A 16,084-nucleotide genomic window follows, 5' to 3' on the forward strand; every position below is an offset into this window, starting at 1 on the left:
AGTATCCATCTTGTCCGTCCACCTGGCTGGTGCCAGCATCTTTGTGTCCTGTGTTTTGCAGAAAGTTGGCACTTCCCACCCTCTTGACTGAGGCTCCTGCCACCCCAAGCTCAATCTGCAGCTCACACTGTGGGGTGCAAACCGAGCTACCTGCACCGAATGTATTCCTCTGCTCTAATCTCCTTGGGAAGGACTTTTCAAAGAGCTCTTGCACCTTGGCATCCTCACCCTTTTTGTGGGCTAAAAGTGGAAGGCTGTCTGATATTGTTGTTCTTGCTTTCTTACCATATGCTGTGTGGGGGGAAGAGTGTTTAGTTCTGGTGAACACTAGTATATACACTTGTATTCTGCCCATTCTTTCCTAATGTCTTGGAGGTCTTAGCTGGAAAAGACTTTATCTTGTCACTGAAACCTTACACACCTTCATTAGCTGGAAAAAACAAACTGGGTTTTGGCATAGTTATTTTGAAAAGGGATTAGTTTGTGTACAACATCCTTATAGGTCCACATAATATGATTTATTAGCTATTACTTTACAACTGGAATTTTTTTTAAGGGCTCCTTTGTTTAAAGGGCTAAAACATTAGATGTAACAAAAACAAGGAGTGTTTACTGAGCTGGAAACTGCACCTTCTGGATTTGCTGTGGAAGTTTAGTGTAAGTGACTCACGCCTTGGCTTGCCTGCCTGTCAGCTTCTGTAATAGATAGCAACTGAAATTGCTGTTACTTTCTCATCACAGGAAGTTATTCCTACTGCTCTTCTGCACAGAGCTCATTTAGTCAGCAAAGTGCCACCTGAGCCTCCCTGCCTCAGTTTACTAGATTTGATCCAAGTTGTATTTCACATTCACATTAGTTTTTTTTAGTTGGCAGTTAACACATGCTTTTATAGATCCTTCAAGTTAGCAGTCTTCCAATAGGTACCTTTTCTTATAGTACTTATCAGTAAGTCACAAGCTAGAGCTGTATTTTATTTACAGATATGTGGCTTGATTTAGGTAGCTAAAAGGACATGACATGTCCTCTTTATGACACTGCATCTTAAACACATAGGACAAGGTTCCAAAAAGCTGAAGCTGTTTTATAAAAATAAAACCTTCTGAGCTAGATGGTCCTTTTTCTGTTCCCTGCATATTTTTTATTATTGGCATTATTTTATTACTTCTCTAGTAACCATATGACCTTTTGAGATTTTTACTCAATTAGCAAGGCTGAGATGCCCCACTAGTCTTAAAGCAGTCATGGTTATGAATATTAGAAATGTCTTCACCATGTTTTAGGGAGGAAGCCATCTTAAGCTGATTATAGATAGATTCCAGGAAGATAACTGTGTTGTATCTAGAAAGAAGAAGAGGAGGCACCTGTTTCTTCTCTAGGAAGAAGAAACAGGTGCTTCAGATATACTGTGCCCAGAAAGCAGAACTTTAATTTCTACTGATTTTTTAAAAGTGCATAGGGTGACTAGTTCACCTGAAGATGTCATACTGAAAGAGTATTGAATGCACAGCTGTCATGTATCTGAGTAACTTTAGACTCCTGTGACAGGACTAAATCTGCTTTTTTTACATTGCAGCAGCCTTCCTCTGCTCCAAGTTAGTGTTCTGTGGGGAAAGTGCTGGAGCAAAGGTGAAATATTTCTGTCATTTCTGCCATGGCAAAATCTCAGCTCCTGGCAAAAATTAGCTTTTCTCATAGGCCAGCATCTTTGCAATGCTACTGCAGTGCATACAGGTATCTTCAAGGGGTTGTTTGGAAATGATACGTCCATAAAGAATTTGTCCATGGAAGAGGGAAGTGCAGTCCCCAAGGGTATTGTTATTGGTTGCTGCTGTTGGAGATCATTTGCATGGGAGATCATACTGTTGTGCTGTCTATTACCTGATTGCAGAGCTTAGTCAAATGTTTGTCTGCTGGGAAGGAAGGATGCATTTTGTTGCTTCTGTTTATTAACTCTGCTTTTTTTATTGGGAGTAATGTCAGAATTTTTATTTTTTTTTTTTCTTAGCTGTGATAGACAAAATGTCAGAAGAATAAGTGACCTACTGTCCAAAATTTGCCATGAACCATTTGGTTGGACCACCTGAGGGGGAGATCAGTGAAGAGCCAGCGAATGGAGCAGTGAGTGAGTCAGTAGAAGCTGACCTGGAGCACGCAGAGGTGGAAGAGGAGCAGAGGTATGCGGTTCGCTACCCAAGGCACACCAACAGCAGCCACGTGGGCCTGTCTGGGCAGGAGGAGGAAGGCATGTTAGCTCGGTCAGCCAGCACTGAGAGTGGTTTCCACAATCACACGGATACTGCAGAAGGGGATGTGATAGCCACAGTGGAGGACAGTTATGATGTCGAGAGAGTGCAGGAAAATGAGGATGAGAGTGCATATGCAGTGCAGTACAGGCCTGAGTCCGAGGAGTACACGGAGAATGCTGAGGCTGAGCATGGTGAGGCCATTCATAACCGAACATTGCCCAATCACTTACATTTCCATTCCATCGAGCACGAGGAAGCCATGAACGCAGCCTACTCAGGTTACGTCTACACGCATCGCCTCTTCCACCGAGGAGAGGATGAACAGTATGCTGAGGCTTATGCTGACTATGGGCTGCAGGAGCATGTGTATGAGGAAATAGGAGACACACCAGATCTTGATGTTAGTGAGGGCATCCAGCAGTATGAGCGGGAGAGGGAGGAAGCTGACAATTACCGCAAGGAGGCACTTGGTGCCCGCCTTCACCATTATGATGAACGGTCTGACGGAGAGTCTGACAGCCCTGAAAAGGAAGCAGAGTTTGCACCCTACCCAAGAATGGATAGTTACGAACAAGAGGAGGACATTGATCAGATTGTAGCAGAGGTGAAGCAGAGCATGAGCTCCCAGAGCTTAGATAAGGCAGCTGAAGACATGCCAGAGTCAGAGCAGAGTTTGGAGCATGGCCAGGCTCTTGTCAGTGGTGGGCATGAAAGTAATGGCCAGCTAACATCTGGTTCTCGAGTTACATCTGGCTCGGGAGAATCTGTTCAGAGGTACAGCAAGGAAAAAAGAGATGCAATTTCACTGGCCATCAAGGATATTAAAGAGGCTATTGAGGAAGTGAAGACGAGGACCATCCGCTCTCCTTATACCCCTGATGAGCCTAAGGAGCCTATCTGGGTGATGCGACAGGACATCAGTCCATCCAGGGATTCTGACGACCAGAGGCCACTAGATGGGGATGTGAGTACACAAAGCTTTCACCTCTCAGATTATGTGTCTAATTTTTTAACTGTGACATGCATGGCAGTGAGGGAGGATGCATTATATTTTTGTTCTGTGTCTCATTCTTGAAAAAGTGCTTTGTTTTAAATTTGTACCCTGGAGAGCATAAGAGAAGTAAATGTGCATTATCAAGTAGCCAGATTTTTCTTTATTTAACACTGCTGACCCCAGGTATGCTGTATATAAATTTGTCACATGAAGCTCTTTATATGTCTTCTTTGAAACAAATGCTGTTATGTTTTCTACTGCCATAATATATTTTAGATTAGCAACCAAGCAGTTTTCTACTGTCTATCTTTGTATGCTTTTGTTAACTCTTAAGTTTCTAGGTTTCATGTAACAGTCCCAACAGTTCTATCAGAAATCTGGTAATATTCTTTTTGATGATATCATAGTTCAGATTCATATTCTAGAAAACTTGCGTGTCAACTTGCAGCGTCTAGAACTCAGTGTATTACATTATCACTGTAAAGTGGTATTTACGGCAACCTGAGTATTGAAGAGAGTTGTTCAGATTTAAGCATTAGCATTTCTGAAATTGTGTGCTTTTGGCATGAGGTTTAACTTGGATCGGGGCTGTCTACCAGGCTGGGGTTCCAGCTGTCTTTAAGTTAATTTTTACTACAAGTTTTATGAGTTTTCTGCATTATTTTATATAGTAAACTCATAAACAACTGTTAAATGGATTAAATTTATGCCTGATACAAAAACAGCTGGGAGGCTTAATTTACTGACCAAAAAGTATCTGTTACATGTTCCTATCTTACTATTTCAAGGGCAAGTACCTGCAACCATTGCTCCATTCCTCTATACTGCTGTGGAATGGGTTTTGTGACCTTTTGTTTGGGTTTGGTTGGAGTTTTTTGGGTTTTTTTGGGTTTGTTTTTGTTTTGGGGTTTTGGGTTTTTGGTTTGTTTGGTTGGTTTCGGGTTTTCTTTTTTCTTTTTATTTTTTTTGTTTGGTTTAGGTTGGTTTTTTTTTGAAGAACAGCAGAAGTAGAAATTATTGTGTGTTATTTTGGTATTTTAGACTGAATTATTGTAACATTCTAGGAATGTATGGGAACTATTCAAGACACCTCAGTTAATGCAAAGGGAATTCAGATAGTGAAAAAAGACCACATGCCAGGTATATCTATAACAGGCTTCTAATTTGTTTATCTGCCTTCAAAATGAGGACGGCTAATATTCTACAGATAGAAAGAGATTTTTGGAGCATGGTGTTTGGGATGCTGTAAAAACATGCAAGCTGATTGAGACATACAGCTTCCAGATTTTATTTTTCCTGCAAAACTGTTGGAAACACAGTGAGGAGGGTGTTGTCAGGCTTTTTTCATGATTCTTAATAGAAAACCTAATTGAACCTTAAAAAAAGCCCAAAAAACAACTGTATTGCAAAAGTTATTTCTGCAAATATTTTTAAAATTATGTTTGTTACAGAGTTGATTTGCAGTCATGTGAGGGAAGAATATCTTCCCGGAATATTTTGTATGGAATTATTTTTAACTTAACTTCAGAAGTTTACAAAACTAAAATTATTTCTGTCCATATTTTCAGATAGATCACATTACTCTCTTTTACATGTTTTGTTTACCATATCGTCCAAAAATGCTGTTACTACTTGGAGGATCAAAGGACTTCCTGTTGCTTCCTAACTAATTATAACAGAGTGCCATGATGGTCTTGGTGACATTAGGTTGTGGATCCTAAGAGCACAAATTCTTCTGAAGGTGCTTCACCTGCTCTCTAAAATCCAGGTGCATCTTGCAGAATTGAACTTTTCTGAGATGTGCTGATATGACTCAGCCTGGTATGCTCATATAGTGAGCAAAACAGTGGTCTGTTTTGTGGTCTCTGCATTAGATATTGAAGTACAAAAAGGTTCCCATTTTGCACAAAAAATTTGATTTCTTATTCAATATTTTTTGCACCATGTCAGATAAGAACCTGACTGAAATTTTCAGGGCTGGCTGAAATCAAAACAGTGATTTATAATGACAGTTATTATAGCTCATCAAAGAGAGAAATGATGGTTGTAGATGTACAAAGCGTCTGTGTTCTTGGAAGGAAGAAGTAAATGGCACAAATAATTTAGAAAATCTATAGCAGATGGAGGAGCAGACTTGTAGAAGGGACTTGGGACTGAGTAGGAATTTTGTTTTTCTCTGAAGAAGAGATATATATTTGTTTTACTGGATTCTTTAATTTAGATGGCAACTCAAGAACTGTCTGCTTTTTTAATGCAGCGTTCCTAGGATTGCTTAACTGTAAATTGGGCAAAAATAGCTTGTGTTGACTAAGTGACCATAAGTGGTCAATGTAATAAAAATGTAGTTGGAGCCCATTCCTCTAACTGTAAATTGTTCTTCTGTCCCCCTCAAGAAAAAAGCAGAATCTCAGAGGGGGGCTTTTCAGTGTAACCAGTATATGCCAGAGATGTTTTTCAGTCTGATTTAACGTATTGACCTGGAAATGTGAGTGTTTTTACCTTCAGGCAGACACCATTTTCTTGCCCTAGAAGTATCAAATTGCTGCAGATAAATAATGCAAATTGGGTGCTTTTTTGCCTTCAGTTATTTTGCAGGTCTACTTTGAAAACTATCCTCAAATTGTGTTAAACAATTTTCTTTCAGAGATAGAACTTACCTGAAAATATTTCTAATAATATTGCCTTCTTAATCATGTCATACTGAAACTCATAAGACTTCTTTAGACACAAACAAGAGTCACTTTTTATTTAGCTAGAAGCTGTCCACTGGAGACCCGTGAAGCAAGAAGAATGATTTGTGGTTGAGGCTCATTAAATACAACAACTTCCTTTGCTTTTTTTCCCAAGAAAGTGGCTGTTACTCCCCAGTGCTAAGCATTTGGGTAATACATTCACAGCAGAATGTTTGGTAGGAGGCCATTTAGAAGTGTCCAGAGACTGCTTTAAGAAGTTAACAATTCAGAGGTATTTAGCTAGCCTGCAGTTAGGTATAGTTTGGGACTGTTAGGAAAGACATGCAATGACTGTGACAGTAAGAAGGATACAGATCACTGTATATGTGTGTACTGATTCCAGTTTTATTTGCAAGTTAATCTACCAGGATTATCAGTTATTCCTGGATATTTCTTCTCAAAAGAAGTGTTTGGTAAGGTGTATGAGAAAAGTAAATTGCTCACTCCCCATGGACAATTCTACTGTAATAGACTCTGGTAGTCTGTTTAATGTTTAAATGTTTAACAGTGGAGAATATTAGCTGCCATGTACCTTGTGCACCTTGGTTTAATGATGTATGCTTTCACTTGAATCAGAGGTGGTCTGGACAGTGAGTTTGTGGGGAAGATGTACTTGTGTATTTGATAAAAGCTGAAAAATCCTCAGTGTCTTTTGAATAAAGATAGTAAGAGTATTTTTTAACATTTGCCACACAAATGACATCTGTACAATTGGCATATATTTCCAAAGGTTTTATCAGAAACCCTTTAAACCAAAGCAGACCATCATTTGGATATGACCTCCTGAAGATCTCTGTTTCAAATACAATAGCAGTTAGAGCTGCACAGCTGCAAGAAGTGTGGCATCAGGAAACTGACCCTTGATGGAAAAGGCTGTGGAACTGCATTGTTGATTATTGTGGAACAAGATTGTGTTTTATGAGCGTGAAATTGGGAGATTTTGTTCACTCAAAAAATCATGAAATCATAGGATAGTTTGTTTTGGAAGGGATCTTAAAAGATCATCTAGTTCCAACCCACCACTAGACCAGGTTGTTCACAGCCCCATCCAGGCTGGCCTTGAACACATCCAGGATTGAAGAAGCCACATCTTCTGTGGGTAACCTGTTCCAGTGCCTTACCATCTTCGCAGTAAAGAATTTTTTTCCTAGTATCTAATTTCTACCTGCTCTCTTTCAGTTTAAAGCCATTCCCCTTTGTCCTGTCGCTACATGCTCTTTCATGCAATCTCTCTCCAGCTTTCATTTAGGCACCCTTCAGGCACTGGAAGGCTGCAATTAAGTCACTCAAGGCCTTTTCTTTTCCAGGCTGAACAAGGTCTTGCTCACCATTCTTGTCAGATTCTCCACTGGAAACCTGCTGTGAATGTGCCTAGCTAACCACAGAAATTGCGATGTTTAAAGGTCTAAATAGAATACATGCAGAGCATGGATCTAGATTTGAGGATAAATGTTCATATGTTCATCCACATGTTCAAGTAGAAAGGATTACAGTTTTGTGTAGTAGGTAATTCAAAATATGATGAAATATTCTGGTATTTAAAGTATATGGAAAAAAAGTATCTTTGTTACAGAGCTTTGAGAAGAGTTGCTTACTTAGTTGGGGAAGTACAAAAACGTACTGAGAGAAGCGCTGAAAGGCTCAAAAAGTCAAGTAGCATTTTTTGAGCTGTGAATTAAACAGTGGAAGCAGGCTGACTGCTTCAATTCTGCCATAATCAGAAAAAAACAATGGCTTGGAGGTAGAAATCGTCCATTTGAGGACCAATTACCATGACTTTTTTCTGAGCTCTGTTCAAGTTATCCATGGGGTAATAGATCTGAAAACCAAGTTTTGTTGATGTCCAGGACATGATTTGTTTCTGCATGACAAGACTTTGGTTTTGCAAAGCCCTGTCACTGGTGTTTATTATGTCTGTTCCTCTGCAGACATTTGAGGTGGTGGGATGTTAGAATAAACCCTAACACAAAGTAAAATCACGTATGTGGGTGGTTTAGATTTGTGAAGTAGAAATTCAGAGCTGAAGACAAGTCTGCCAGGTGGAACAGAACTGAGCTGTGTTGTTTTGCTTCTCTGTTGTTTTTGGTTATGTATATTTTATTTCAACCCTTGCATTCTCATTTGCAGGATTTTCTCAATTTTGATACCTCTGTGTTTTCATGGAGATGAATTTGCTTCACTTCTTCCACAGCAGGAGTAATGTATTATTAAAAGGCAATGGAGAAGTCTTTTAAATAATTAAGCAGGCTTCAGTAATAAATGAACTAAGGGCAAAAAAGAGAGAAAGAAAACAATTGAAATAAAGACGAATTTTTATTGACAGTATATTGTTGAGGTTTTTTTTGAGTAGGTCTTTTAAAAATGTTGGTTGAGTACACAAACTATAGGTCAGCTTTCCATCATTTATGAGAGACCCAGACTTAAGTGTATGCAGGGAAAAAAGCCCCAAATGCCCCAACCAAAAATCAGTAAAGAACCAAGGCAAACTAAAACACAGAGCATTATCAATCACATGGAAGAAAGCTTAAATTTAGCAATTAGTCTGCTTGAAGGCAAACATTCCCAGATGAATAACTGGCTTTTAAATTATGGTGAGCACTGGAAACATAACCCCTTGAATATTGTTTTGTTTGATTACATTTTTAAATTATTGAAAGATGAAAGTAACTTGATTTTTCTGTGCTGTTGAAAACTAAAACAGCACTTGCTATAGTTAAAATCTTCTGAACACGCAGGAAGAATCCACAGTCATTTTTTTTTCAGACTAACACATAAAACTGCACTGGAAGTTGAAGTGAAACTATGGCTAAGGAAGTCCATACCCAGAGAAGTAGCCAGCACTGAGTTTGATCTCTCAAATGGGATTGTTTTTTATTGTCCAGATGATGGTAAGTGACAGGAGGCTCTGTCTTTGCAGACATCATCACCTGGATAAGGGAAAATTCCAGAAACCAAGAGTTCCCAAACTGCATTTGTTGGTCTGTGATCCTATGTGATCACTCCAGCATGTCTGATCTATTGCTATTGTTTACCTTAAGCTACATACAAAACATCTCCTCCGTTAAATGTGTAATAAGACTGCAGTACATGATGTTATCTGCATAGGCAGGAATAATTTCTGATGATTACCAGCAAGTGTCTTACCCATAAGCAAATTGGTCATTTCTGTGGCAGCAACTGCATGAGTCAGCTGTTGGATCAGAGTCCTGACCCACAGTTGCCTGTTGTCAGAGCCCCTCACTTCAGATGCTAACTAACCAGGGTGGTAGTTAAAATGACAAATGGTGCTTATCAGTTGTTTTGGGCACAGGAGGAGCCTTTTGGGGGAATCTCTTTAGGCTGCCTGAAATTCTTCTATGGAGAGGTCCTATAACAGTTAATCAAATGTGTTGTTCTGAAGGAGCAGTTCAGCCAGTAACCTTGTCTCAGGTCATTTTTCCTATCATGTATGCAGAGACTGTTGGGGGCCGGTCCTGGACCACACAGCAAACTGATGAGTAAGTGCATGGGGTATGTGCAGAGGCAGTTATACCAGAACTACAGTACAAAGTTAAATCCCCATGTCAGAATTATAAATTGAATTGCATCGATTGTGCTACAGTATGCAGGTATGCTTGAAGTGCTAAGTTGGTATCATTTTTATCAAGCCCACCATTTTTAGCACTGTACTTAAATCAAATTTTCAACAAAGACAACTAATAATCATTAGCTTTTAGCTTCATTCTTTACGGATATTTATGCCTACTAAAACCTATGGTCTCAGTCTGTATTTTAGTGAACGGAATTTGAGCTGTACAAATGACAGAGGACACTGCCATCACATAGTTGGCCTAGAACCTGGGAGATTTACTGGCATAGTTGTCCTGATAAAGGCAGTTCTTAAGATTGAATGCATCTGACTATACTTGTGCATGAGATGTGAAGATTCCATAGTGCTTTGACCTTTTCCTAATGTTTATGGGTTCTTTTCAGAGCACTATCTCTAAAATAAATAAAATTTTTAAAAATTAAACTCTCACTTTGTCCGATTGTCTCCTGAGCTAATGTACAAGGAGACTTTGCCATACCTGTGCCATAATACCTGTAGGTAGACGTTAGTGACAAATAAGTAATGTCCTGTTGTTTAAGTGAATCTTAAATTTCGGAAGCATTTGTTGATTTGTCCACATATAAAAAAGCTCTGAATAAACCACCTTTTTCAAAACAAAAAATGACCAGTGCTGTTTAACTTTGTGAGCAGCATGGACAGTGGGATTGAGTGCACCCTTGGCAAGTTTGTCAACACCAAGCTAAGTGGTTTGGTCAGCACACTGGAGGGAAGGGTGGCCATCCAGAGGGATGTGGGTAGGCTTGAGAGGCAGACCTGACCTGTGAGAGCCTCATGAAATTCAGCAAGGCCAAGTGCAAGGTCCTGCACATGGGCCAGGGCAGTCCCAAACACAAACTGGAAGAAGAATTCATTGAGAGCATCTCTGCAGGTAAGGACTCAGGGATGCCGGTCAGTGAAAAACTTCTTACAAGGGCATGTAGTGATAGGACAAGGGAGAACCACTTCAAATTGACAAAGTAGGTTTAGATTAGATACCATGAAAAATTCTTTAGTGTGTGGGTGGTGAGGCACTGGTACAGTTTATCCAGGTGCCACATCCCTGGAAGTGTTCAAGGCCAGGCTGCCTGGGGCTTTGTGCAACCCAGTGTATTGGAAAGTGTCCCTGTCCATGGCAGGGGCAGTAAAATTTAGATAATCTTTAAGATCTCTTCCAATTGAAAAGATTATATGACTGTATGATTCTGTGATTTCATCCCCTCTCTCCTAGCCTATGTGACTGGCAAACTGTACTCTCTTCAAATGATCTGCTGCTAAAAGCATATAAAATAACACTGCTTTTATAAGTTTCACTGTTTCAGTGTCAGTTACATGCCTCTTTATGAGCTGTATAGGAAACAGCTGATTGACCTGGATAGGTTAGATGCAACACAATCCTCTCCTTTCACAAGTTCCGTTACTAAATCCCTCTGCACAAGAGCAAGGGACGTTTCTCAGGTGGAGTGGGTTGCATTTAGTTAGAGTCGAACAACTCCAAAATTGAGATGGAGAATTTTTGGATGTACCAGGTTGAGTATCGTAAGAAAAATGTAAGTAGAAATTCAAGGGAAAAAGGGATAGCTATCAGGTTTTTATTGCTGCATGTAAAAAAATCAAATTCCATTGATAGACCTCTGTGCCTAATAACAGTGTGCATCATGTGACCTTACTGTGTTTGTTCTAATAACAACTTTGTTAGGCTCCTAAAACTTGTTTTGTTAATAGCAAATTGCTAAGCCTTTAGTTTAGACTTTGTTTAGAGCAGCTGTGCAAATTATCTATCCACTATGATCCATCAAAATATTTCTTGTTATTGCTCTGACTGCATTCTTTCCTTGTACAGTACCTCTAAAAACACATTTTGGTGTCAAAGAGAACTGTGTTAATTCTTCAAAGACTGGACTTTCCTGTACAAATGTTTTCAAGGACAGCTCTCATGCCCTGTCATGCAGCAGACTTTGTAAGATGTTTAATACTTGGATTTGGTAGTTTTGGTTCTTGGTTTGGTTTTGGGGGGGGTTGTTTGTTTGGTTGTTGTTGTTCAAGGGTTTTTCTCACGCAAAACACTTATTTGAGCAGCCATTCAAAGAGAGCGCATGGAAAGCCATGTAATAACTTAATTCGGATACTTTATAGATAAAAGTACCTGAGTAAAGGCACTTATACTGCTACTGGAGTAACTGCTAGTACATTTCAAATGATGTGCAATTTCTTAATGCTAATTGTCTGGTTTAAATGAAATTATTAATCTTTATCCTTCAGTATGTGAATATGAGAGTTTTCAGCCATTGTAAAGAGCGCTTTTGTGTGTGTGCACTTACACATACCATGCTTAATTTGATTTCTTTGTTTCTTGTTTAAGGAATGCTCTTGAATGCTACAATGTCTAGATGCCATTATTGCATTGATAATATAATGCACCTTTTAAATTTATTCCTAATACAGAAATACTGCATAATAATAAGAATGTGAGCACCTTGAGAACTCTTCCTTATGTAATAGGAGTTGCCGTTTGTGCAGTTGCATCACTGTGACACTCTTGACTGGTTATTACCCAGCAACTCAAGGGAGCTTGTATCTCTCCCACAGCCCCTGCTCATGTGCTCTGTGTGGCAAGTAATTTTTCAGTCTGATGATGCGATCACATGCCAGCTTTCTGGGGATTGTTCCACAGCCATATCATTTTCTGTCTTGCAGTTGTGATTCAAAATACAGGAAGATGCAGGGACTGCTCTTTAACACAGGAGATATCTGTAAAGAATTGCTTCTTAACTCTTTGGTAGCATTTATTAGTTAACTATAATTTTAATACTTAGTTATTATCTGAGATAGAGGAATGTCTGTAAAGAGAAATAAGTGGAGAAGGGAGTTATGGTTTTTTGTTTCATTTCATATCTAATGGAGGCTAAGAAGAACTTAGGTGTTTGGGGTTTTAGTTATTGTTCCTGGTTTGGTTTTGTGGGTTTTTTGTAGACTATTTCATGGAACTCAATTTTTCAGCTGCAGTAGATGCAGAGCATGAGGGTGGAGCTGCTGCCAGCTCAGACCACTGGAAATGTATCCCTTTTCTGATATGACTCATTGGCTCAGAGAAAAGCTATGTCATACTGTTTATGAAAAGATAAGAATAGCATTTCACTTGTTTTGCCATCAGTGATGAACTGTTGAGCTGGCACAGCCAGCTGTGATTCTTCCTATGTTAAAGAGCTGCATTCTTCCTGTGTTAAAGGAGAGTGTAGAATGCCAGGGCTATTGGGCTGAATACCCAGCTGTAGGTAAATGCTAAATTTCCCTTTTGAGGATTTTAATTTTTGCTTGGGCAGATATATTTTGTAGGTATCTCCTTAAAATCTGCCTCTGTAAATGCCTGCGGGGTTAAAGCTTTGTACTCTTTCATTTTGGTCACTTTCACTAGTTCCACATTCTGTGTTCTTGTGTCACACCCTCATACCAGGGCCCCTACTCTGTACTTCAGATACCTTGCTACAGTTTTTTCTCATCACCAGCATTCATTAGGAATTGTCTGCGATTAGAATATCCTTTCCCAGAACATTCTTCCCCTTTATCAAGATACTTGTTGATCAATCACAAAGAGAGTTTCTCCATGAATTGTTTATGGAAAAAGGAGAAGAATGAGGAAATCTGATCTAAAGAGCATGTACTGAGCTGACAGCATGAACTGTTGAATATTTTCCAAGTCTTTACTGTATCTAGATTGAGGAATCCCAGTCCTTGATTACACTGGTATTGAATTGTCATTGAATATATTAATGAATTCTTGAATACATCAATATTACTCTGCACAGTTTATGAAAGTTGTTTTCTAAGATAATGGAATAACCCTTATGGACAACTGCTGTGACCTTCCTCTGCTCAGATCAGATTAGTTTAGCACTTCACGTTAGTAATACCTGAGGGCCTGTGTGCTTATGGGGAAGTTTCAGTCTTTTATTCATTTCTCCCAGTTTGACAACTAAAAAAACTTTAGCTGAATCCCTGTGTGCTGCTTAAGGTCACTTTTCTCCCATCACAGCTTACTCTTAAGTGACTTTACCTTTTCTTTCTTAGAATGTCAGAGCATAGGATGTAGAAAATGAAAGAATAATCTCTACATTGGGCACTCAAAATAACTTTTGATTTTCTTGCCATGTCTAGTCTCCATCTCCAGATTCTTCTTCACCTCGTGGTGCTGAATCATCAAGCAGACAACATCACCAGGATGTCTGCAGTACAGCAGAGGCTTCCACTAATAAAGAGGTAGAGTAAAACCTTTTTAAAGGCCACAGTCTGGTTCATGCTGCTTATGCCTTTTAATTTTCCTTGCTCCCTTGTACCTGTGCAATCCCTTTTCTTCTTTTTTCTTTCTTATGCTTCTTTACCTTTTGCTTGCCCAGCTGTCTGACTGAATTTCTAACATACTGAAGACTCTTTGTCGTGGCATTTCTGACTCTGTGTTCAGCTGTCACTAAATTTTTAAATTTGTTTAACAGGCTGCAGGGTACTGATTTACCAAACAGCCAACATCCCCTCTGTAGCAGAGACAAAACAAAGAAGGCTTTTCCTTTTTTCCATCCACTAAGAAAGAGTATTTGTCAGCCAGATGAAAAAGGGCTTAAATTAAATTATTACATAACAAACTATGCTGCTTAATATTTTGTCATTGTAGAAACTGACCTGCAAGTGATTCTTAATCAGAATTCAGTTCCTGACTCGAGGCTTCTCAGAATAAAGCTACATAGTTTGGGATTTTTCCCCTTACCTGGTAGTGCTTTAGGCTGCAGGACTTCCACCAAAACAAAATAAGCGTGAATAGAACTGCTCATCGCGTAAAAAGAAAATAATTTGAAAAAAGGATTTGGATTTGGATAGAGTAGCAGGTTCTGTAAACAGAAAAATCTGCAAAAATATGGTTTATTTGCCTTCTTTTCATAAACTTGAAAACAATTTAGAAACTGCCATAATAAAATATCATATTGCTACTGGTAGCAATGGATGAGTTATTTTCCAAAATTAAAAACCTGATCTACTGTAAGTGGATTAAAAATGAAACACAAATAATCCATTTGTTCCTTTTTACTTTTGCAATTATCAAGGGACAGAAAAACTTGTAATATGTATGTAATTGTGCCACTCTGCATTTGCATTTACAAAATAATGAAAAATTTCAAATGACTGAAGAAACCCATAATTTTTCATATTCTGAAGTTTTCAACTATAGATCATGCCTTTAAGTTTTCCTCTGCTTCAATGTTAGCTTATTAAAGCCTTCAGCATTTTTGCTACAGACTTTATCACTATTTATTTTATATTTTAGCTATTGTTAGGTATCAGTAAACTTCTCCAAAGAAAGAAAGCAAATAAAACACTGTTGATTTCAATTGTTAGGATGTGCTTACTCAAAGTTACAGAGGTGGTAAACTAGGTTTTACTGTAGAATATATTGGGCTATTAGTTTCCTTCAGATAGGGAATAATTCCCACTTTAGTATTTCTAATGCAAGCATAAAAGTGATAAAAAAGCCTCATAAATTCTGGATTTTTAGGTCTTAGGGAAACATTTTTATTAAATATAAATTTATAATAGCAGATGGCAACAATATTATTGAAAGTAATAAAATATTAATGACCTTGATGTTTCATTATTCATGGCTATGTAAAATTAAGAGGTGTAGGTTTCCACCTATTGGTAACTTTACCTGTTTCTTTACTCTTCTAATGGTTTTTGTAGAGTGCCTTTCTACCTGGGTAATGAACAAGAAAAATTATGTTTGCGAGTGAGAATAAAGATGTACATGATGGTGGTTTGCACCACTCTATCCTGAAAATTAAGTTGCTAGTTAAGAGTGCTGAACAGTTGCTAAATCTCTATCAAAGATTTTCTTCACTGTTTAAAAAGAAATATCCTTTGTAAAGTATTTATGTATATGAGCTGCCTCTCACTTATAGGGGATTTGTCCTCTATGCGTGTCAGACCCCAGTGTTTGAATGCCCCCTTTAGCACTACATCAGCAACTATTACAAACAGTTGTTGGAGTCTATATGGATAGGTGGAATGCTCCAGTAGGAGCATTCATCTGAGGAGGTGAAAGAGCCACAGATGTGAAAGGCATGTCAGTGTTCTCACAGCAGCTTAAATGTGTTGGCAGCAGCAGAACATTGATTATTGACATCTTTATTGATGCTAGTGCAGAACCTGATGAACAGGATTCTTGGATTCTCAAACAGCTTAGTAATTTTCATAGGGAATGAAAAGAACTGAAAGCTTGCACAGACTCAGTTGTCTGTGTCACAGGCCTTTTGTTTATAATTCACAAATTTTATTTTATAGCAACACATGCATCATTGGTTAAAATATTATTTGTTACATCAATTTTCCATATCTTACAAAGGAAAAGACTCCTTGGGGTTAAGTCAGTCAACCTGTTACATAATTGTCACCTTTCTTGTTTTACCTGAGTTTTCCACTAGTACACAGATCCTGGTAAGTTGCCTGTTGCATCTGTTTCTACGTACATCATCTGGAATG

The 16,084-nt window shown here is 38.6% G+C and overlaps 1 protein-coding gene across 2 annotated transcripts in view; it reads left to right on the plus strand.

The window, feature by feature from the left end:
* APBA1 (amyloid beta precursor protein binding family A member 1) overlaps positions 1–16,084 on the plus strand; it is an 82,708-nt gene that overhangs the window by 35,958 nt on the left and 30,666 nt on the right. For both annotated transcript variants that reach the window (XM_054517821.1, XM_036402726.1), the window contains exons 2-3: positions 2,007–3,211; positions 13,715–13,816. In XM_054517821.1, coding sequence (XP_054373796.1) covers positions 2,060–3,211; positions 13,715–13,816 — 1,254 coding nt within the window. In that variant the 5' untranslated portion in view covers positions 2,007–2,059. The remainder of the gene's footprint in view (positions 1–2,006; positions 3,212–13,714; positions 13,817–16,084) is intronic.

Source organism: Molothrus ater, chromosome Z, assembly GCF_012460135.2.
Source record: "Molothrus ater isolate BHLD 08-10-18 breed brown headed cowbird chromosome Z, BPBGC_Mater_1.1, whole genome shotgun sequence".
NCBI lineage: Eukaryota > Metazoa > Chordata > Aves > Passeriformes > Icteridae > Molothrus > Molothrus ater.